General features: G+C 39.3%; 1 protein-coding gene across 4 annotated transcripts in view; it reads left to right on the top strand.

Annotated features, from left to right (window-relative positions):
- MPPED2 (metallophosphoesterase domain containing 2) overlaps positions 1-24,910 on the top strand; it is a 100,291-nt gene that overhangs the window by 42,456 nt on the left and 32,925 nt on the right. For all 4 annotated transcript variants that reach the window (XM_068685031.1, XM_068685033.1, XM_068685032.1 and 1 more), the window contains exon 4: positions 13,462-13,687. In XM_068685031.1, coding sequence (XP_068541132.1) covers positions 13,462-13,687 — 226 coding nt within the window. The remainder of the gene's footprint in view (positions 1-13,461; positions 13,688-24,910) is intronic.

The following is a 24,910-nucleotide window of genomic DNA, read 5'->3' as shown; positions in this document are numbered from 1 at the left end:
TTAGCAGGCTGTGTAATTCAATTTAAAGCTGGTTGGCAGTGTCCTGTCTATTACAGAGACTTTTTTTTTTTTAATCACCACTCTTTTTTTAATGTCGTATGTGACTACAGAAGCTGACAGACAGCAGGAATGGTTTCTGGGTTTTGTGCTTCGTGCCCCCCTTCCTCTTTTCAGTTTCAGTTTTCAGTGTGTGAGATCACCTTAAACTGAGCTACAAAAATGGTACCTCAGTGAAATGCCTTATTGCATTTTTTTTTTTGCTTCGTAGAAAATGATATTTTTTTTGTGGGCAGTCTGTGAGAGTGAAGATCTGCTAAACACGTTAGATTGAGGGGTTGAATCAAGCTTAAAACCCAAATGTTAGCATTTATTCACAGTACTGTGGACATTACTATGCAGTAGAAAAGCAACATGCAGCAATTTATGTTAATGCAAGACTGGCAGACCTTTATCTTACAGTAATTGCCAATACTAGGGGGTTAATAAATGTTCCAAGAATTACTGACTTTTTTTTATTAAAGAAAAATAGATGGTTGCTTCTTACTGGCTATAAGCAGCCTGTGTAGCCTGTTAATTAACCCTCTTGTTCCAGTGGGTGAAGCCGAGGCTTTGAGCCCTGACAAATTCTGCAGGGATTTTACGTAGTGGGAGTGATGAAGTCCTGGCACAAAAGGACTGTGAAACAAAAACCTGGGCAGCACCCTCTCTTCCCCCCCCTGCTCCCCACCTCCCAGCGTGCCTGTTAGAAGTGCTTGAAGCCTGTGTTGGTGACATTGAGGGGATAGTTTGATTTCAGGGGACAGCTGTTGTGTTCGTGGGCAACGTGGTACTACCGGTGGGGAGAAAAAGGGGCGGAGAACTCCTGCCAGAGCTCAGCTTGTGTTGGAGGAGGAATTTGTGTTTTCTGCGTCCTGTTTGTCACCCTGAGCGTGACAGGGTGAAAAGCTGTGCTGCTGTGTCCCAGGGCTAGCGGCGGTGCCTTGCTTCCCGGAGCTGCCCTGTGTCTCTGTGCTGCCTGCCAGCTGCAAGGTGACGGCTCCTAAAGCCTCTCTTCCCATTGCCGGGCCTGTAGCAGAAGAGGAACAAAGCAACACAACAGGGGATAGCACTGCAAGGAGAGGGGCAAGGAGATGCGAAGCCAACACAGGAGAGAACAAAATGACTTCAAACTGGGGGATGGACGACAGCTCCAGAGGAAAGAAAGACAAATGAGGACATGGGGACGTAAAGTAGCAGAGATTCACCTGCGTTTTCCAGAGCTTCATTTCTTCCCAAGATAATGAAATTAACAAATGAGAGCTCAGGAACACTCTGTACTTCTGAATTTCCTGTGACTTATGATGAGTGAAACTTGCAGGCCCCAGGGTTACACGCGTCTCTCCTAATGAACCACAATCTTTAATATTACAAGCCAGGCACCAGGGTACAATAGCTCCTTTTCTCCTCAGAGTTGCCTTTTTTAGATTAAAACAGAGCTGCACATGCTAAAAAGTTCCTGTGCTTCCTTACTGTCATCTGAGCTGCCCTCCCTTGTGTGCTACCCTTGAATCCCCCCACTCTGTAAGAGGCATTTGCTATTTGCAATCCCTGCTGAGAGACAAGCAGAAAACTGCAAGGCAACCATGAAGTTTTCTGCCTTTTTCTGCAAGAGATTTCTCCTGAGCGTTGTGAGGAAGGAGTTCATCCCTTCTGCTCTCCTGTGCTTTGGAAGCTTTGGAGGTCACTGGGAATTAAGTAACAGCGCTGGCTGTGCTGATGCTCCTGAGACTAACTAGTCCCCGACTAACATCCCTTCGTAACCCCTGGTAAAGGAATTCCTGGAACAGCCCCGGTGTCTGTAGGGTCTGCTGTAGGGGAAGCCATTCCCCAGGAACAGTCACCTGGCTGCAAATAACAGCCCTGTGGCATTTGCTAGACTTGGAAAGCGGGGCAGGATTGAGCAAGAGTGGCTCAGGGGATGCTGTGCTGTGCCCGACACCTGGGCAGTCCCCATGGGGCAGCGCTGGGGGCAGAGGGGAGGAAGAGCTGCTGCTTTGCTGACGGACAGCTCTGGGTAGATGTGCTAAAATGAGGGCTGACATTTGACTGAGTTCGTAGAGAGGATGGCGTGTACAGTTATAGTGGAAGCAATATAGCCATTCATAAACAAATGCTTCCGTGAAGCCAGCTGTAAAAACAATGATGCTTGCCTTTGAGGTGAAAGGGCAAAACCTTAGCAGAAAGGAGTATAAATAAGACATAAATTGTTACCTTTGTGTAAGTGACTGAAATAGCTGTTCTGGTAGTGCTTTGTCTTAATGACCAGCTGTGATGAACTATGCTGTGTTATTCAGCAAAAGTTAAGATCTGCATATCTTGCCTTTTTATGGCATTTTTTTTTCTTTTTTTAGTCTAGAAATGGTGACTAAAATGGATAAGCCGAGAAACACCCTGCTCTGAAGAAAGCACAGTACATGAAAAATTGCAAATGCTGCATACCCCAGCAGTTAATGATAGCATTTAATGATAGAGAAATACTTACTCATCTACGGTCCTTGGTGTATTTTCTGTACACAAAGGGAAACTACAGATGCTGCATCATAGAGCTTTTACAACACTTAACGAAAATGTTACTGTAAATTCAAGTGCACAGATATAAGTATCATGAATCACACATACTCCGTTAGCTTGCTTTAAAAATATTTAATTACCTTAATATGTTAGGCACTTACTATTATCCTTATTTTAATAAGGAGCAGAGATGGCTGGGGCAGAGGGCCCAAGTACGTGTAGTAGCAGGGACAGAAAGATAAGGCTTACCTGAGTGAGTAATATAAAGCACCTGAACTCGGATATTGCAGAATGAAGTTTATATTCTGTACACTATTTCCATTCATTTATTTTGTTACCCTTCTTTGGAAGGATGATTAGGAGGTGTTTGGGCACGTAGGTTTGCCCATTACAAGTTGAAGAGTGACGCCTTGGATTTTTAAAAGTCTTCAGTCTGAACTTTCTGTCATGGGGCTCTGGGGTGCTGTGACATAAGTAACTTGGGAATTGAAATTCGGCAAAGCTGAAGAAGAGAGGAGGTGGAAAAAGTAGTACCAGAGGTGCGATTGAGAACTCAGAACTTGCTGGCTCCGATTTCCATTGGAATCCCAGTTTCACTTTGGAGCTGCTTTCAGGATTAGTTTCCTTCCTTATTTTTTAATGTTAGGGCTTAGTATATGTGCTTAAACCTACACGGAAAATATGAGGCTATGTGGCATTCTCTTCAGGCAACTGTGGATGGCTAAGGGAAAACAAAACAAAACAAAAAATGGAATATGAGAAATTCAGTTCATTGTAATAAGATGATACAGCTGAAGTGATTTGGTTGTCTCCTTTAGTAGCTAAGAAATCTCTCTGCGGGCTGTATTATTAAAAGGAATTTCCTTACAGGGCTCAGGAGATCCCTGATATCCAAGACCATCTTGAAAGACTGCAATGGAATGTTTAGGTTTATGGAGAAGAACAAATTTGACTGTGGGATTCAGAAGATAGTACTGGAGGATCGCAGAGATCTGCCTGAATATTTTTAGTTGACTGTAATTTCTGTTTGCGTTCTCTCAGGACTTCGTCTTTTTTTATCCTCTAAAAAATTCGGGGGCGGACTGTGAAGGTAATTGTGAAACGCAGTGCACAGTGCTGTCAGAAGTGTACTGGTCTGCTTCTAGACAGAGTTTAGTTCAGGTTTTAGATTTCTTCTCTTGTGACTTACAAGAGGAAGAAACAATTCCCAACCAACATCAGCATGGCCATCTGAAAACATGTTTAAAAAAACATTCTGAATATCCGATTTGCTTCCTACACTAAATGCGTACAAGTAAAACCACAACAAATGCACACAGTGTCATGTTTCAGAAGCAGCTAATTGCTTTAGCACATTGGAAGATGTTACATTCTTAGAGTTACTAAAAAGCTGATGTCCTGCTTTTAGACAGCATTCTATGCTTTTAAAACCTTTATGATATTTTAAAAACACGTTACCTTATTTTTATTCTTCCTTTTGGTTTATTTTACTCGTGATTATTCTTGCTGTTCCTGCTTATTAATTCTTCCTTGCCGTTATTGGACTCTATTCATGTTCTGTTAGTGTTTGGTAGTCAGGTGAGTCTGGGCACCGGTATGTTTTAGTGTTTTTCAGTAGCATGCTCAAAAATCAAAGGAGGATATTCAGTTCCATGTACAGAAATGGAAAAGGTATGTTAAAGACACTGCAATATCAGAAGAAAATTAAACTAAGTATCAGAAGTTTCCCTTTTATTTAGTGGAGATTTTTCTTCTCGTAAGGAATGTTCTGATCACCTTTCTGGGATGGAGAAAAAAGGAGGCATTTGAAGGGATTGTTCAGAAATACTGACTTGGCTTCCCAGGCTGCGAGGCAGAGGGAGGTGTCTGCCTGTGCTTTGGCAATTGTAAGCCACAGAGACTCTGTGTCTTTCCTTTAAAAATGAGGAAACAGTTAATGGGAATGTGGTCAGAGAGGAAAGAAGAGAATGTTTCTGGCAATTAATTGCAAATCCTGATTAGTTTGTTTATGCATTTATTTTAAGGTCTGTAGGTAAATATTGGAAATATCTTGGTCCAGGTCCGTTTCTCAGCCTTGCTGCTCCCATGAAGCTGCCTGTTGGTGAGGCAGAAGAACAATCTGAGGCACTCTAGATCTGGGGCCTTTATTCATAATTCTAATTGATTTGCAGCAAGTTTCTTTCAGTAAGGAGTGAAAAATTGCCAACCAGACTCATTCCTTTTTAAAAGATATCATTTTGTCTGGTAAAACGTGCCCTTAGCGCTTGCCAGGTTTTTGTAGTGTGAAAATACACGTACATGTACCAAGCTATCGTCTGTGATGATTATGATTAACTTAATTACTTTCTGTATAATTGTTCTCAAGATGACCTCCTTTTGGATGGCTTTTATTCATTTATTTTTTATAAATATATAAAAGACTTAATTGAAATTGTAAATTACAGAGACAAAGGGCATGTTATGAAAATAGGTCCAGAGCTGTTTGTGTCAGACAGTGACTGCTGGTTTTGACGTTCTTAAGATTCACTGAGAATAATCATTTAAATTGATACAGTATGTGTGTGCACAAGGTAATATCAACTACCAATATATTATTTCAAAAACTGGTGAGATTCCTTATAGAGGATTAGGTTACATAGTGTGTGTGGGGGGGACTCCAAAAAGAAAATAGAATTGTGTATTGATGCCTTTAGAAATATTATTTGAGGGCAATAAAATATTCCCTGAAATTCCCTCCTGAGTGAAGAAAATGGAGTTTGTTTGCAGTAATTGCATTTACTAGCATTTGCTTTCACACTTTCCAATATGAGTTAAGCCAATTGGAACTTGTGATTTCGTTTTGCTTATTGGCAAAAGTACCATGTAAATTGATCTGTGATGCTTTTATAGAGAATGCTTTGAAAATTTTGAAACAAAGATGGCTTTTTCATATTAGATTTAGGTAGTGCTAGGGTTCATTTCTTATTTTAGCCTAATACAATAGTAACCAAACCCATTCCTTTTCAATTTTGTCTTAATCAAGTTGAAGAAGAACATTTCTGTGTAGCCCTGCTGGCCCTGTGAAGGCATGCTTTGTTTCCATTTTCAGCACTGAGCTGAAATCAGTCTAAAACTCATTGGCTCTGGTGCATTACATCTTAATGCATTGATGTTTCATGTTCATGGTCACAGGAGAAAATGTAAAACTGTTGGACAAAATATAACACTTCTGTATATCTGCCTACAGGATGGATAGACCAAAAACTATAGGAGATAAGATGCAAATTTCATGTTAAGTGTAAATATGGGGTAATCCTGTTTAAAGGAATACCCTTCCACTCTACCAGACAAAAAGTAGTTCTTGGCTGAAAACCTTACGTAATGTCCCAAGTGAACTCTATTTCACTTAAAACATCTCTCTAAAAGCATGCATGCAGCACCAAAGTGGTCGTGCTAGGCCTTTATGTATTGCTTTGTTTATAGGAAGCAGAAGTGGAAGAGGAACTACCGTTTCTGCAAGAATCCTTTTTAGAAATGAAAGGGAAAAATAAGGCTATTGTGATTTGCAGTGAGGGTGTTGTGTTAGAATTCGCTAAATTTAAAGGGAAACTTCATAGCTGTCAGCTTTTTTGATTTTAAGTTACACGATTTAATTTTTTTTTTGAAAGCTCCATCTTTTTGGTTACATAAATACAAGCCTGAAAAGAAACCCTTTCTGTGGACTCATAAACAGGGAAATCTGTGCTGTTTAAGTTCCAATTATGATAATTTTAAAGCCAATTTTGGGGACTTCTTACACCTACAGTTGGCAGTGCTGTGAGCTGCAAAATCCTGAGGATATTTTTTTTTGAGCTTAGACTAAACAAAACCTTCAGATTCTTTTTCAAAGCAAATAAATGTCATGTATTAATTGATAAAACCTTGGTGAAACCTTCTGTTTCAAGAAAAAAATCAATAACAGAAGTCAGATGAAATCAAAAATGACTTTGAGATCAAAACCCAACGTGTGTAATGTCGGAATGCTACAGAAGCTGTGCAGTGCTGAAGTGAAACAAAAGGTTGTCCTTCATGTTATGCTACTTTCCTTCTATTAGAGGAGAAGGATATTAATCACAAACAGTTACATTAGAATAATGTTATGGTTGAGACATAAATACATAAAAGCAAGGAATCTTTACGATGTCAGAGCTTCGTTAAATCAGACCGGTAGCTAACTAGGTTCGGCAGTATATATGGCCCTGTTGCAGGGTTCATGCTGTGTTTGGTGATGTTGTGGCCCAGTGTTGTACCAAATTCAATTCATTTACCTAGATGGGAGAGAGCAGAAGTACTTGGTATTAGGCACCACCAATTCTGCAGCCTCAGAGGGCTCATACTTGACCACATAGGTACAGCAGAGCCTGCATCTGTGGTCACTCAAAGTGGACCATATAGGCTGCAGCATCCTGGCACTGGGTAGCCGAGTTACAGGTGCTGAGGCAAGATTCACTTGATACTTCCTTGCTTTCATGGGTTTATGACTCAACCTTGGCATTATTGTAACGTAGTTTTTTGTGTTTAATGTTTCTTAGACTTGGTTTTCCATTGCCAGCATGGAAGAAATCCTAATGCATGAGTTTCAGAGGAGAAGGTAGCAGTCTGAACCTGCTGTGTGGCTCGATCAGCAAGTGTGAGTATTAACGCTAGAGCTGTCAGGCCTTGTGAAAATTAATGAAGCCTGACGGTTACAGAGTGAAAGGTCAGAGGCAGAGCTTGCACTTACGTAACATTTCTGTTTTGTTGTGTCTAACAGCGTTTTCAACAAAGGGGAGCTTTAATGTGCGAGCTTTAGATTTATCACAGGAACTCAAGGGTCTCAGCCTTTGCTTCTCCCTGCACTGTGGTCTGATGTTTTCCTTGCATAAAGGCAAAACAGTTAAACTTTCATTCATCTACTCGCCTTGCTGCATTTCCCATGTGTGTTTTGCCTTTATTTTTCCTTCTCCAGATTTTCTTGTGGAGGAAAAAAATGAAGAGGCATTTGAACTGATGAGAGTTTAAAAAGCTGGTGGAATACTTTTCATCAAAAAGATTCTGAGATCTTGTGCTTCAGCTCTTTCTGCTTCTTTAGAAACTTGTTCTGTTTTTGTGCATGTTTTCTCTATTATTTGCCTGCTTTTTGTTATTTATTTCATTCTTTAGGTTTCTGCAGATACAAAGGGAAGATGAATAGAAATATATGGGTTAAGTTTTCAGTCAGTGTATCAGTTGGCATCAGCATAGCTGTTTCATTGAAGACTTTTTATGCGGGCTGTTTGATTAAAACAGCCAGAATATTTTTAAAGCCAATCGTTCTCATCCTAGAAAGGATGTTTTTTTCCATACCCGGTTTTGAATCTCCATACCTACAGTGATGGTTTTCCTTTATGGTGAGAGAAGTCCAGCATATCATGTGACAGTTTAGGTCTGTGTAATTGTACTTGTACAATCTAACTCATTTGTTGCTGCTGATGGAGAAATCAGATCCTTTCTGATACTGTTCCTTTTAAAATTGTGAAAGGGGCTTGTGAGTGTTGTGATTATTCTATAAATTCTGGGAAGAAGAGTAATAACCATGGCCTTGAGATCCAATGGACTTTTCATGGGAAAGCTCTTTGAGAAATTCCAGTGCTACTGAACAGCAGTGATGGTGTTTGCTGGCTGCTGTCAGGGCACTTATGCAGCTGTGGTCAGACAGCTGATGGCAACCTGAGATGCTGCAGGGACTGGAAGGCCATAGGACCACACAAAATGTGCTCCTTCGGTGTTTATCTTTGGACATGCATAGGGTTGCTTGTAAGTGAATGTTCCAGAGCTAGTTATGCTCTTTGAAGCATATATGATACACTGTAAATTGGAGGTGATTGACTTGCACGGGCATCTCACTTGTAGAAATTTTCCTTCTTTATGAAAGGACAAAGCTTTTTACTTCAAGGTTTCTCAGCACAGTTTTTAGGATATGGCCAAAGGGTCTATGTGAAATGGGCATGAAAGCACTTAACGCTTGATGGAAGTGTTGTGTGGTGTGAATAGTTAATGCATGTGTGTGCATATTCAGAGCTTCACATCAAAAGTATTTGTTTAGTAATGGTCTGCAAGTACAGGTTTGTACCACTATATATAGACAGTTAGTATCATGTTATTTCTAGCTCCCCTGCCTCCCAATGCATTTTGTAGATAACAGTAGTCAAAAAACAGTGTGATTTTTTATTTTTATAGGTAGTCAGTAGTTAACATTCATTGACAGTCAGACTGCTTTTCATGTCTGGCAGCTCTACGGAACTTCAGTTGTGTGACTAAGCTGGACTTGTATGAAGCATGCCATTAAAATAGAAATGATTGTTCAATGGATTAAGGATTCCTAGGATCAAGTATTTAAGGTAAACTTAAAATAAAAAAACAACAATGTAATTTTTGTATTTAAAGTCAGTCCTTTCAGCTTCTGATTTAAAGTGCTATACATTGTTGCTGCCAGTGAAAGAAGTCCTGTCCTGCCTTACTAGCACGTGCATACAGTCTTGTTCCTTATTTGCTGCATTGGTTTTCAGCGGGGTTGGTTTCCTGATCCACTGTACTCTGTGGCCACCAAATCCACGTGCTGGCAAAGGGGCTTGGCAGAGGAGTGAGAACAAAGGCTTGTGGATCAGATGGAAGAAAGTATTGCTATGTGGGACTCTAACTTGACAGTTGACTGACAAACAGAAAAGTTACAGAAATCTTCTGAGGCTGCCAGATTAATGTGTTGACTATAAATTACTTTTTTTTTTTTTTCTTTTTCTTCCAAATGATTTACAGTTACCTATTTTTGTTCTTTTTGGAGCAAGAGTGATATTCACTTTTTGTCCTTCAGGACAACTTGTCTAGCTGCGACATTTTCTTAATTGACTACCACCTTCTGTCCTTGCTATACTCCTGCCGAGGGCAGATATTAACTGACATCTTGGCCAAAAAAATATTAACATATACTGAAGATACACACCACGTGTATGTGCATGTGCACATATATGTATTCTATACCTGTTAAGATCTCAAGTAGTTCCGTATAAGTGACTCTGCTTCACAGACTTAGTGCTCTAATCATTTTTAGAAGCTGTGATGTTAGCCTTTTGATTTCATCTGGAAAACAGTTAAGTATGTTTAATTTAAATTTAGCTATTACTTTGTGAATTGATATTTGGAGTTTCTGAATTGTTTGTCCTAGTGAACACATCAAACTCCTCCTAGCTTGAGAAGTTATTTTTCTCTTTTTCAGAATCGTGGTATAAATTGGAATGAATAATATTACTGAAATGTGATAAAAAAAACTTGGTAGATAGGAAAGTAGTTTAATAAAGACCAAATATAGCTAACAGAAATTTAGTGAAGAAAATTGCTTCCAACTTGTGTATTGTGGTACAGTGGCTCTCTGAACTGACGGAATGGAAGTAGATAGAGATTAATCTGGTCAAGATGAAAACTAAAATATCATGGAGTAGGAGATTTGTTGTGTGACTGTTTATGCTTCCATAAAAAGCACAAAAGGTCAGCAGACTATAGACAAAGGGCAAAATTGCCAAAGTAAAAGACACTGAAGTATTTCATAAATTATATCAGAGAGGATGAATGTTGTGCACTGCCGCCAGGGCCTTTCAGGAAGGCAAAACCTGAATGTGATGAACAAATAGCTAATCTGATTGCAGGTAATTTATTACCATGATTAGTGCTATATAGTCTTTCCTCAGGGAAGAGGAAAGAAATGGATGAGACTTCCTCTGGCTGCTCTCCTTAGCTTGGGCCTGGCTTTTGGTGTGTTGGCATTTTTATGAGGCACGTTCCTCATCGCTAGCTCACAATGCAGCTTCGGTGGTTTTTGCCTCCAGAAAAAGTGCAAAATGTGGCTGATAATAAAATCAGGGAACTAAGCGGGGGGGTGCCAGGTGAGAACTCTGTGCCCATGCTGTGGTAAATAACACTGTGTGTACAGCTAGGGAGTGGAGCGCATCTTGCCTTGCCCCTTCAGGGGGGACTCGGCACTACGGTGAATGCAGCCCCAGCCTGCACTGGTTGCTCTTCGGTGTGCAGAACTACTAAGCTAGAGCTTGCAGGCAGATATTGATGAATTGTGGTCCCTGTAGGATTTCTCCTCAGGCACCCATTTAGCCCTGTTTCTCAGTCCCTGGTGTTGATCCTGGAGTGAGGCCTAGTCTGGAGCTCCCTGGTTGCGCCTGGTGCCTGAGGCCTAGACCTGGGCCTTGAGGCGTTACCGGGTTCAAGGACTGACCAAGCGGAGCGTCTCCTTAGTCTCAGTAAAATTAATGGCTTTCTTGACGTTAATTGAGGTAATTACTGTTAGATTTTTCCTTAGTGATTTCAGTTGCTTATATAACATGTATAATATTACACTTGTACGTTTTAACAATCATTAATCTTACTACTCGTTTGTTTTTTTATGTGTGTGTCCTATGTGTCTTTAAAGTAAGCCTTGTTTTTCAACAAGTCAAGATAAAAAGCATTCACTTCAAACAAAACGTTCCAGATTTAATTGGACATAATATCTGCAAGATGTGCTGATTTTCAGATCTCCTTTCAAAATAAATTGGAGAAAGTGTAAAACCTGGGCATTCATCTAGTAAGATGGGAAGTTTTCTCTGCTATCATGGTAAATGTTAATAACTTAGCAGAAACCTGAACTTAACTTTTCCATTCTACTGCTCTGAGAATTTAATCACATCTTTCTTGTTTTGGGGGATTGATAGGTATGACAAGTATATCAGATTTCATGCCAGTGGTGTCTTTGTGTTTCCTGAGAGAGGAGAAAATAGCAATTTTACCTTGTGCCCAGGAGTGTCAAAGAGCAGGAATTTTTAGCACTTCTAGTATTCAAATAAAAATTAATTGCAGAGCAGCAAGTAGCAGAGATGGGGAAGGGAAGAGAGAAAGGAGTCAGGTATAATCTGTAGAGGAACATTTACCGTGTCTCCCCCAGTTTTTAATCTAATGCAGCAGTTCAGGGAATTATGGATATGTATTAACTGCATTTAGTTCAGGTGTGAGGAATCTATGTTTTTTTTGTTTTTGTTTTTCCCCAGGGGATATATAACTGTTTCTTTGTTTCTTTCTTTGTTTTCTTTGTTTCTTTCTTTGTTTCTATCCAGAATTAACTTATTTCATGGAGACAGTGCCTATGTATCTTGTATAATGCCCATTTCTCTGCTGTAAATACTGACAAGCAGAGAGCTTTGGCTGATTCCCTATAAGCCTTATTTGGGGGAAGGTTAATCTTGCTGTAGATGTTTACAGGTTTAGTTTAACACTTACTGTTTAAACAAAGAGAAAACACCTTTGGAAGCTGTTTAAAACACGTTTTGAACTAGAAAAGCTGTGTCTGTTTAGTAGGAGAACAGTATTCATGAGAAATACCTAGCTTACAGTTCTGTGTCCCTTGGGGGTGCATGTTGGAAGTTCCAGATCTGGAAGATGTACCCATGTATGTTTTGAGGACCTGTGCTTTATTTCTGAACCAGTGGCCATTAAACATCTGCATGTATAGATACGTGTGAGCATCTGGGCTAACAGCATTAACCATTACAGTGTGTCAGTTGTTGCTTTCATGGTTTATGTAAATAACAAAGACTCATGAGCAATACAAGAAGTGAATATATATAATGATATATTCTATATGTATCATCCATTTGGTTGTAAAGTATTGTGCATATTTGTGGGGAAAAACAATTTTTTAAATGATTATTAGGAGTGTGCACTAAAATGAACAACTTGGTTCAAGACAGAATCAGTGACGGCAATAGAGGGGAGATGTGAGCCTGGTTTTAGCTTTGATGCAAACTTGGATGTGATTTTTGGCAAATCACAGTAAGACAGATTTCGTAAAAGATCTTGACTTCTATGAAGACACCACAGTAGAGGAACATATTTTTAAGGGAGCCCAATACGCAATATGTTTAATTGAAATATTTGGCACTGGTTGTTGGTACCAAGTGCTTGAAAAATCTGTCTCTGAACTCAAAAAAAAATCTGGCTCCGTGGGCCTGATCCATGCCTCGTTCCAAACACAGGAAATAGTTGCATGGACTTCAGGTGATCAAGCCTGTACTCTTTATATCTGAAACTCAAAATAAATGTGCTAGCCATGTTTCTTTTTTCCTACCTTATGTCTTAATTGTTTGGGTTCGATGGTTTCTTCTATGTATGTACTCTTTACAGAAATGAGATACTACCATAAACTGAATAATAATAAAGTGAAAGTCCATTTCAAATGAGTCAGAGCTTTGAAGAACAGACTAGGTCTGGGGATAAATGCCATCTTTTGAATGCTTGGGTTCCATACACGTTAACCTAAAAAACTGCACAATTCAAAAACACCTGTGCCAGCTAGCTGATTCAGTGCCCTGTAGCTGGTATCCTCACAATGTGCTGGTGAGGCATCCTGGTGAGGCATGCTGCTGCCTCTGCTGTACCCACCCACAGGGCACCCAGTTAAATCACTGTGGGTTGCTTCCATGGGCTAAGGCTCAGCACTGCTGACTGACCCAGTCCCATGAATTCAGTGGTAATTCACAGCTTAGGGTAATATAAACCAACATACAATCAGCTGAAAGCAAGGGAGCACTGATGGTTTATGCCATGCTTGGAGGTGGTTCAGTGCCTACCAGCTTGTTTTGTTTAATTCTGCGCTACATGCAGAATTATTGTTCAGAATTATTACTATTATGACATTTATTTCTGTGTCGTTACTTTAAATTTTAAAACAGTTTCATTCAGTGGAAGGGAGGCAGCATTAATAGCTTCTGCTCAACATGGAGATGCACGCAGGTTTTGGGTATTTCATTCTGTCACTGCTAGCTGTCTACTTATTGTGCCGGCAATGCTGGTGTGGGAGGAAAATGTGCTAATTAAGTCCTTTTTTTGTTATTTCAGGAAACCTGCCATATGAATATAAAATAGTGATTGCTGGGAATCATGAACTGACATTTGATAAGGAATTCATGGCAGACCTTGTTAAACAAGATTACTACCGCTTTCCTTCTGTGTCCAAATTGAAACCAGAGGACTTTGACAATGTTCAGTCACTCCTGACAAATAGTATTTACTTACAAGATTCAGAGGTAACAGTTAAAGGATTCCGAATATACGGTGCCCCATGGTAAGTCTCAGTTTAAACTTTCTTTGCTCTTTATTACTTAAACCACAGCAGGAATCATTCCTGCTGAAAATGCCTGAAACTGTTTTGCTGTATTGCCCTGCAGAATAGTATCAAACTCAGCTGTTCACAGCTCTGAAGAAATGGCCATTTTTGTGTGTGGATAAGTATGCTGTGTTTAGCCACGTATGTGAAAATAAAGAAAAAGTTGTAACTTATCTGTATTCTGCATGCTGAACGCACTTAAATTATGGACTCAATATCCATTTAATGCTTGTGGATTAACTTCAGTATCATCTTAATATGTAATATGTATTAGGGAAGGAAGCACTGTTCTGTTGTATGCTATTTAGATATTTATATCTACTGTTCTAATAGGTTAGCGTGGTGGCGTTTATCACCAACACAGCACAAGGTACAAGGCAGCAGGTGTTTTAAGTGCTATTTCTGATCAGTTTGAGGCTGTTTTTTTTTTTGTGTGTGTAAAGCTAAAGTAACATGATCTTGAGCAAGTTTTGTTTTCATTCCACCCCTGAGCCAAGTATATGCAGGAAGAAAATTGCTGTCCAGTGTTTTACTAAGGAGACTATTCCTTGTTTTCTCAATATGTTGTTAAATTGCAATGCCTGTTATCTCTCTGTGGAGTCTTCAGTAGCACTCATTTTAAATTCTCACACTAACAACAATAACCAAGGTCCTTTGAGCCTCTACCAGAAAACTGAACTTCAGTGATCGTGATGATCATTATGTTACTTGGCATTCTCAATTATCAGCTGAAGTGATTGGATGCTAATTTATGCACACCTATAAAAAGGGTTTATTTTAAGCTTACAATTTACATTTTTTATGTCAGGCTTGTTTTACAGGTGAAAGAAGAGGAAGGGGGAATGGCAGGGTCTGAACCAAAGAATGGAGCAAACATATATAGGCATAATTTTTTTTCCCCCTTTCTCATACTTACTTTCATCTCATCTCTCCTGACCATTCACTTAGCCTGCAGTATTTGGTAGTTTATACACATATGTTAATGCTGCTGACAATACTTTTTAGATAATTGTACTAGTACATGTGTACTAGTGCTATCTAGAAAAACGATATAGCTTGATCTAAAATTCTTTATTTAAAATAGTTTTAAGTCAGCCTGACAGCTTGCTTAACTAAAAAATAAATAATTAAACAGCCAACCCTCTGTGTCCTGCAGTATCAGCTAACTGGGAAAGATGGTCTTAATTCAGGTTAGAAACCATCTTGTAAAGACATTTCAAAGTTTAAAAAAAAAAAATTACTTTTTTTCAGTATAATAATACATAACACACAGAAGAAAACAGGGCCTGTAAAAGTTCTTCTAGAGTATGGTAGATTTGTGAGTAGCTGTGTGAGCTGGAAGGTTACCTGCTGAGATTAAGATTTTGTTCAATTTCTTTCATATGTATGTTTGAGACAGAGGGCTTGCATTCTGCAGGCACCCAGTGATTTCAGTGTGTAGGCATCTTTTCAAAATCTGTTGGGACAGACTACATTTATGTGTGCTGGCAAAATGTAGTGCAGTTTCCCCCTCCCCGCCCTCTGTGGTTTCCAAAATTCATAATGGTGATTAGTTACCCTTTTCATCCAGCTGTGTCGAGAAGTCCTTCATTTCACTGGTACACATGTGAATGTAGAATGTTTCTTATGAAATTCCAAGGGACAAGCCATCAGAGTTGATTTTAACCATGAGTGGCATATATATTGTGACCTTGTGGAAGAAAATCTTGATTATTCATCCTTATAATCTATTGATTAATAACTGAATTTCTGCAGTTTATGATCAATGGGAGATTCGGCTAGATTTCTGAAACAGCAAGTTGAGCTCCAACCAAATGCAGACTTCTACTCTCTTGTCAAAGATGTTTCCTTTGTGTTCAGCTGTGACAAACTGCTGTCAAAGCATGTTTTCAAGCAACTGGTGATGGGAAATGGAGTTGTGGTTATCAGTTTAAGTACAGCTTTTTAGATCAGTATATGTAATCCGAGTCGGAGGACAGAGATAAGTATCTTCATTTCTCTTGGTTTGTGTGGTTCCCACCATCGCTGCCACCTCACCCCTGAGAAGATGAATATTAAGCTGGCATCCAGTATTTTACTTGGTCCTCAAGAGGAAGAAAAAGTCGCATTAGATACTGGAAAAATCTGTTCCAAATTTGATCTGTGCCTGGAAACTAAGATAGAATGATCAGATAAGCGTTTGACCACTCTTAATTTTTTTCTCCTTCCCTTCCAATTGCATCTCACTCTAGTAGAATAAATCTTCTGATTACCCCAAAGGAAGAGAATTTGTGGGGGGTTTGTGTGTATTTATGGCCTCCTTACCCCAATTAGTTCTGTCACAGATGTGGAACAGTGGTCGTTAACCCAGAAGATGCTCCAACCCTAAAATGAGATAAGTTGGCATGTTCAATTTATGTGCATTTCTGTATTTCCAGAGGGAAAAAAAAATCTCATTTGCTGATAAAGCTACTGGTTTTAATTTAAAAAGGGGGATCAAACCAAGAATAACAGCTGTGATTCTGGAGGCTTCAGCCTGTCAGAGGTTTCTAAGAAGTAATTGCCAGAAGACTGGGAAAACTGGCTATAAGTCATCTATCTATTTAGAAAATGTAAATTGCCAACTCAGTGTAACTACAGAAAAGAAATATCAGTCCATATTCATTACATGTTATTGCTCATGGTACATCTGAAAGCTTTCTAAAGACCTAAGAGAATTCAAGTAGTGCCTGCTAACTTACAATTTAGAAGAATTTGTATGTAGAAAATAACTTACAATACACGGGAGCATTCATGTGTATTTGCAATTGGAATGTGCGGTGGTGCATATCAACAGCCTCTAAGGAGCAGAAAATTTGAATTTAGCCTGATGGTTCTGTGAGTATTAAATGGCATTAGCTGGAGGGGAGTTGAAAACAGAGCAACAGCCCCCAGAAGAGAAAAGAGTGAGGGTGAGACATGAGTCACACCCTGGGCTCTGCTCACTTTCAGAGGAAGATCTAACTGATGTTTTCACACCTTGAGTAGGGGATTGGAAGATTTTCCATATAGTCTATAGATAACAATCAACAAAAATATTTCCTTTCTTTCTCTTTCTTCTGACTTTGCCTGGTGGATCTGACTTTTTTGGTGGAAAAATGATGAATAGTTTATACTTTGGATAGTCAAAACTCTTCAGGGCTCCAATAGAAACATTTTTCTCCTTTGGAAATTTGAGATTAAGGCTAGTTACTGAATGAGACAAAAATACAAACAGGAATGGATGTATGAATGTCTAAATCCTAGGACTCCCTGTCTTTATATATAACTCACATATCAGTGTGTCTTTAAAAGGGTAGGAGGAGATCATTTGTTTTTACTGGACCTTGTGGTACTGAATATATGCAAGTGAATTAATGTAAGTCTTGTTTAAATTCAAATGTACTTTGTGTGTTCAAATAATATTTGAAATTGTTCATCCATGTTGAGGGGTGAATTTTCTGTAGCATGCTATTGACATTTGAATACAAATATTCTAGCAATGTCTATTTTCAGATGAAGCTCTAAAAGTGTTCAAGCCACTGGAGAGCTGCAGTTAACTGGAGGCAGAATTTGTTTAAACCACATTTTGACAGGAACAATTGTTCAGGGAGAATATTTTCTGTTTTATTTTGTTCTGCTCTACAGCTAGTTTTTTTTTGGTTTGTTTAAAAGGAAAAAGTTGAAAGTGTTCTGATGAACTTCATTTTATGTGCTTAGAAATTTACGGTACATAATTTCATGAATAATGAGGTGATAGGTTTATTTATGGATTTTAAATCCTGTTCTCCATAAAATTTCAGAAAAATGTCACCAGTCATACGTATAAAGTAATCTCGTAAAGCAATCATGTACGTTAGTTTTTAGCTACTAAAATACACCCATATCTAGCAGAATGAAAAATAAAACTGAAGACCAAAGGCTTTCAGCATATATATTTGTTTAAATCACCATAAAGAGAGATGAATCATTTTAAGGAGCGAAAATGTTTTATATAAAAGCTAATTTTATATAAATCAATGTATTTTAATGGTTAATTGAATCAACTTTATGGAAATAACTGAAAAGTGCAAATGTAAAAGACTGAAATTGATTATTTAAATAATGACTCAAAATCTGTGATTTGCATCATTGTGATTAAAATCACTTCATCCTGAATGAGGCTGGGAATAAAGCTCTTCTCTTCTGACAGGAACAGCAGCATTGTTCAACAATATCCTGCACATTTGTCAGGTTGTAGCTTGCTCAGGTCTCAAGAACAGTAGCACAAAGCTGGCCTCCCGGTTGCTTTTAATGAATACTGGTGGGTTTTTCCTATGTCCAAGAATTTGATCTGTAGGGTGATCCAGAGGTCAAGAACAAACAGCTCACTATCGTTCACCTCTGAGAAGCCAAGGCTTTCAAGGTTTTTTGTTTTTTTAGTAACTCTAGAGGAAGTGCCTTAACTTCTTTTTCAGAAGCAAAATTTTAATTGGCATAGATAATGCAACCTTAAGGAAGTGTAGAGAGATTCAGTCATCTGCTATAGAAATTTTTTTTTGAGATTTTTTCTTTTTAGCACACTGTAAATTTTGTGGGTTTCATCAAAAGATTTTGTGTAAGTTTGAACTTATTTCTATAATTGTTCCTTTCTCTGCTTCATTTGCAATTATATTTTAATCCGAGTGGCTCTAAGTTAGTACGTCTCCCGTCTTCTGATCAGTGTTTTCAGACTTTGTATTTATCCTGTCAGAAAAGCATCAGATGTTGTTTTTTCTTTTCAATTATAAGTTTCGTAATGCATCATGGATTTTGCTGACAGTCTTCAAGTTCTTGAAATAGCAAGCAAATTAACAGCAGATATTGAGTGTGAGGACTGGAAAACCAATTGGCAACTCACATGATAGGATTCAGACATACTGATGGGCTAGAATGGATCTCATTTCTTTTATTTCATAATCTTAGCTGGCAATTAACTTGTGCCTAAAAAAAAGGAGGAACAGAAATTGGACTACTCAGCAATAAAGTTCTTCATTGCTATTTTAGCAGCGAGGGAACCAGGAGGAGACTGGAAAAGAAAACTGGTGATGTACCAGTTTTTGTATGAGTTCCAGCATTTATTCAGGAGAAGTCAGCAACCGAGCAAAATATTGGCAAAACCTGAAGTCCTCTGGTCCTCTGTCTGTGTGTTAAACAAACATGCCACCACTGTAGCATGCTTGTGTTTAAGGTGCGGGCTTCTGTTTCATTTTTCTTGGCATTTGTCCTTCAAGCCTCTCATTTTAAGTTCGAAGAATGTGTTCCCCCAGGTCCAGGAGTGCAGCGGTTTGTTTACATTCTTTGCCTTGTTGGGAATGTTGCTGATTTTTCCTCAGTCTGCTTGATATCAGATTTACTTGAAGTTGATTTTTTTTTTCTGTTTACTTTTAAACGTTTTTTCTTTAAAGAAATAATGGAAAGTTTGTAATTTGAAATATATTATCTCGTAAGTTATTTTTAATACTCCAGTGCTATCCTGTCCTAGCGAACTAGGACATTATCCCATCTGCATCCCATTATTGGGACAAGTCGTAAAGTCATAACTTTTCATTCAGGCTCAACTTAAACACGAATTTACTAGTACACATGATCTGCATCTATTTGTGGGTGGAAGTCTGGGCACTTAAACAGGCAAAAATGGTGATTCTCCTAACTCTTTTGCATTTTTCCTGGTGTGGAAGCAGGGATTTGAACTCCTTCAGAGAACTCCCAAACAAATGATTGAGGTAATAATGTGCTGTATGTCTCTAATTCCTGCACCATTTTCCTGGAGTTAAGTAGGTGCTACACAAAAAAGCAAAGAGCCACAATGAGCATCACCTGTGCTGCTCAGGGGTTACTTAATTCTGGTGGTCTCCTATTCACAGATTAAAATAAGGTTTGCTCAACAGCAAACAGCAAACCGTGGGAGGAGAAACTCTAAAGAATGGGAGCTGGGGAAAGAGGAGGGAAGGGGAGAGTTAACCCTAATGTGCGGTTACTCTGTTCCTTGTGAGGCGAGGCTCAGCACCACATGTTGATTACTTAAATAAATTCTCCTGGGTGGCTTCTGCGTACCTCATGACTTTTACATTTTGATTTTCTTCCTGTATGTGTGCCATACCTCTGTGGTGCGTAAGTACAGGGGGGAAGACAGATAAAATTGAAAATACCGACCTGTTAAGGCTGACTGCAAGATTATCTTACTTGAGGACAGCCACCTTCTCAATAGGAGACTGGAAAAGTAAGAGGGTGTCTCGGGCTGTGTCTGGATTACATCAGACCAGAGTTTACATCCCAGTTTCCACACTGGATGGTGTGCTTCAGGTCCCATTACTTTCTTGCCTTCATTGCCCCTGTGTGGTGTACCCTAAACACGAGGAAGTGGAGAGCAGCAGAGTGCTTTGAGTGAGAGGCAGAGAGGCTGACGGAGGACTTTGGGGGCAGAGTGAGCTGGTGAGCCTGAGAAACCAGGACCCCAGCAAGGAGCTAGGTGGGAGACCAAGACTTTGTTGCAGGGGAAGCCGTGGGGGACTGTATCACTGGAAGAGAGAGGCCCATTGAGCCTGATGTGCGTGGAAGTACATATATTTTCAGCAGGATATTCAGATCCAAACAGCTTCTGGTGGGGAGTTTAGTCAGTAATGCTGCTGCTTTAAAAGCACTGGATGAGTGAATCTTTCCTAAGTCAGGAGTTGTGACCCTGAGTTAGAAGAGACATACGGGGGTCAGTACCTTCAGTGGAAGGTTGATACCCATACTGCAAAAATGTAGCTGAAACACCCCACTTGAACAAGGCACCTAGATGTGCCAGATTTGGGACGTGGCTAGATTCACTGACGAGGTGAGATTAGTAATAAACTTCAGTTAAATACGTAGTTAGTGGTTAAATATGAATATTTATCATTATTTAACCAATTTATACATACATATTATAAATATATTGATTGGTTAAATAATTGTTTGTATAAAATTGAAATTATGTATGTAAATAAAGGTTAGGAAATTTGCTGAATTAAGTTGTAATTGGAAATACAGAGGACACGTTCAAGTGCATTTTAAAGATTATTTGAAATGAATGAGTTTGAGGGGTGGACAGAAGGTCTTGCAGGTCTTGCCCTGCATTGTCCTGCACACTGTCTCGAGGAGGGATCAGGTATGTGAAATGGTTAAGTGTAGTCTCGCTTCATAGTTCATCTATTCTGGAGAAATACGAGGAAAGTGTGTAGAAGAATGTACGTTGCTTCATATGGAGGTGATGATGAGACTCACATGATGTGATAGTGATAAAATGAAATAGAAGAGAAACTAAGTTTGAAAAATAGTGTTGTGGATTTAATAGAAATAAGTCATGTAGCAAGTGACTGGATTTTGTTAGCTCCCAATGAAGGGTAAGATTTCTCATGACTATCTTGAAGATGATTTGGGTCATATTTATCTAATACTTATTGATCAGAATGCTAACTTTAACCAGTTTAAAATATTTAATGGAATTCACAGAGGCTATGAAATAAAGCAGAAATTGCACGAGCACTCCAAATAAGAGAACACTGATTGTGAATCTGAGCGTGGATGTAAAGGTCAGGAGTGACAACTAGATTCATCAGATTTTCATGAGAGTCCTTTCAGTAGAATAGATTTGGCATCTAATCACAAGTGGTCAAGACTCATGGATTTAGTTGGAAATCAATGAGACCACTGGGTATTTATCACCTCTAAAATGTTTAGGTGCTTGTCAGTTTTTTGGCTTGTGTATATCTAAGGTAGGGGAGTTGCTGGCATTTTGGACTCTACTAGTTAAGCATTAAAATCTTTGTAAGGCTGAGAACTGTTTGTATTTGTGCACGTGGAAAAGGCTTAAGTGGTGTTACAAGCAGGAAGGTGACGACAATGTATCACCATGCCTTGATGGAAGTGGCTGAGTAGCATCCTCCCCTGTGTGTCTCCAGGAGGCCTTGCCATGGTGTGGTGCTTGCACAAACAGGGGCACCATTGTACAGCCTGGGTGCACAGCATGCTGGGGCAAAAAGTAACGGGAGCTAGCAGCTAGAAACTCCATTCTTTTTTCCTCCTCTTCTAGTGTTTTGGGTAAAGCCATCTGTGTGAACAAACCTGCAGCCTTTCATGTATGTGCTTCGCTGGTGGCTTGACATCCTGATATGCATGTCATGTTTGGGAACCTTGTGCCTACACCTACATTGTCAAAGGAAACAATACTTCCTCGAAAATGAGCCAGTAGTGATGTGAAATCATCTGCCAAGCGTGTCATCATGTCCTTTGCCCTTTATTTTGCAAGTAATGTTCTGAGTACTTGAGTATTGTATCTGTGCACCTGCCAACCTGTCTATCCTCTGCTTCCGGAGAGCCTTCCATTTTGGTGTTCCAGCAGCGGTTTCTGGACGGGTAGGACTGACAGAAAGTTGTGTGCTGCAGTTCCTCAGAAAGCCTTCTTATTTCTGTACACACGTAAATCCGTGTATCTTAACTGACAGAGGCTGGTATTTGTGCTGTTGCCCTGGTGAGAAAGGCTTTAAGTTTGTACCCTGCAAATTACATTTATGGCTTGTGTATTGCCTCAGACTTCATGTAAAAAAGCTTTATGTAAGAAGGAAGGAGGAATCTTTCAGTCTGCTTTTCTTGGCACAGATTTTAATGCATCTTGTTTCCCAAACTGGGAATGTAATAAAAAGAAACCACAAGAAAGGTGTTCTCTTTAACACCTCTCTTGGTGTTCCATCTGGGCTGCTTAGGGCACTTCCATATTCTGCATAGCAGGAAATCGTAGGAAAAAGGCAAACTGCGCATTAACCTGAAAGCTGCAGTCCTAAAGTGTTTCCCTTTTTAATAGGGAATGCCCCGATACACCGTAATCCAGGACTCTGTGCATCTGATTTTTTTTTTCCATTGTTGAAAAAGCTTGTCTCCTTATGCTTGTGAATAAAACTTAGGCTTTGTATTTGCTGAGAAATGTGGAAAGTACCACTTTAAGGAAGAATGTCATCTGTTGCCTGACCTGAAGATCCTTTTTAATTAACTCCTGGATTTATAAGGTTCAGGAATGATATTGCTTGTGTTCATGTGCACATAGCTTTTGGGAAGAGACTGAGCTTTTGGGAAGGCTTAGAAAATGTGGAAATAAGTATGAATCACTCTAGTAGAGTTCAGTGTATTGTTTAATCTTTCTGTATTTGAAGACATACTCTGAAACATAAAGGATGAAATCTGTCCTCTCTGTAGTTAAAAGGACTTGGGTCATTCAGGGTTTTGGACAGCAGCTTCCACGTGTTTCATGAAGTTCACAGTGCAAAGTGGTACCTGGAGCTCTGAAGCAGGCATTTGGTGTTGCCATTATCATCACTGAATTTTATCTGAGCCAATCAAATGGAATATTTTGAAAAGCAGAGAAACTGTTTCCTCGGAGGCGTGGAAGTCTTTTCCATCATTTTCTGTATGGTATTTATCCAGCTGCTACACACAGTTAATGCATAACTTCTAATTCTTGTTTTATGGTAGCATTAGTTATCTTGCATCTCCTTTCAGAGAGGTTTATTTGTAGGACTTTTCTCTTGAGTTCATTTCCTTCACGGGGTGGAATCCTGCTCCGGGCCAGCAAAATCTGCTGGCCAGAACAGTGTGGCAGGAGCCACACGCCTCCTTGCAGGGTCTGAGCATCTGCTGCCATGCTGCAGTGGCAGCAGCGCTTGAGTCCCACTGTGTGCCCACGTGGGATTTGCTGAGCTGTGTGTACCTCCTGAAAAGTGTACCTCCTGCAAGCTTGGTAATCACCTAATCTCAACAGCAGTTTAAGGGGGAAGAAAATATGCTTAGCTTGGGAGCAAGGTTTTGCTTTGATTTCATAAAGTTTGGAGTTAAAATAGAGGTAAGACATTCAGAGACGCGTAGGCAGATTGTCCATCTGGACGTGAGCTGCTTTAGCACAGAAGACTGAGACCTCGTGGTAAGGATGTGCTGTTAGCTGATAATTACTAGCAGTCAAACTGCCCAGAGTGTACACCTTTGCTTATTTATATTCCAGTCCTGTAACCTTCCCTATTCTCTCGTGCCTTTGTTCTATTAATCTACAAAACAGGGCTCGACTTGTGATTAGTCCTTAGAGGTTGTTTCTATTAATCAGGCTGCAAAGCAGGTCTACTTGGATGTTCTGTTGCAAGTGCTTAATGTGCTTTCCTCATCAGCCCACAGCGCAGAGCTGCCGGGCTTGTCTTAAATGGCAATGAAATCAGCGATGTGTCTGTTGCACTTTCTTTGTTTTTACATCTTGATTGTGTTGCTGTGGGACGGGAAAAGCAGAAAGAGGAAAATAATTGCAGTCCTATAGAAAATTGCTCAAGTTGGTGACATTTGTGGCTGCGTGTTGCTAGAGAGGTGAGCAGCAGCTGCAGGAAGGAGCCTGGCACAGCGGAAGGGCTTGCTAGGTGCCTTTTGAATGAGAAGAACCTCACATCTTTAAAGGTGAGAACTGGAATTTCATCTGTGATTACAGAAGGAAGGCTGTGTTTTCAACTCCATTTATAGAGTATTAAAGATACTCCTAGCCCCCTAATATTCAGAGTCATTTAAAATAGCCTGTGTTTTTCTGGAGGAGGTAGAAGGCCAGACAGATTTATGCTGATATTAAAAAAAAAATAAAAATAAAAAAATAAAAAATAAAACCTAAAACTGCACACATAAAAAAAGAAAAAACAAAACACCAAGGAACTGACGGAATATAAATGGCAAGCTGAACTGATCTGTAACACTTCCATTATTAGAACTTACTGTAAAATTTGAACAATAAACAGTATATGTGGTGAGAAACTAGTTTCATTATATAAGATATTACTAACTATAAAAGCTTAATGATTTATGATTCCAATTAAATGTACTATTTCCTCCCTGTAGGAGGAAAGTATCTATTTTCAAAATGTATTGGAAGAAACAAAACAGACCCCTAGTTATTTTTTTCTGTTTTGTCCCTTTGGTTTGATTCTTTTTTTTTTTTTTTGAAGTTTCCATTATGTTTATTACATATTTTCATGTCAGATCAAGAATGTCTGTCACTGAACTAAGAGCTTGGGTTGTTGGCTGGAAAATAACCTGGCAGTGAGGCAGTAGGGTTTGTCTCGACTGCAGTGCTGCTCTCTCACCGTATGCGTGTCCTTTTTTTATTGTTATTTCCACAGCACA

Source organism: Anas acuta, chromosome 5 (assembly GCF_963932015.1).
Source record: "Anas acuta chromosome 5, bAnaAcu1.1, whole genome shotgun sequence".
Taxonomy (NCBI): domain Eukaryota; kingdom Metazoa; phylum Chordata; class Aves; order Anseriformes; family Anatidae; genus Anas; species Anas acuta.
This window is presented reverse-complemented; position numbering and strand designations above follow the sequence as displayed.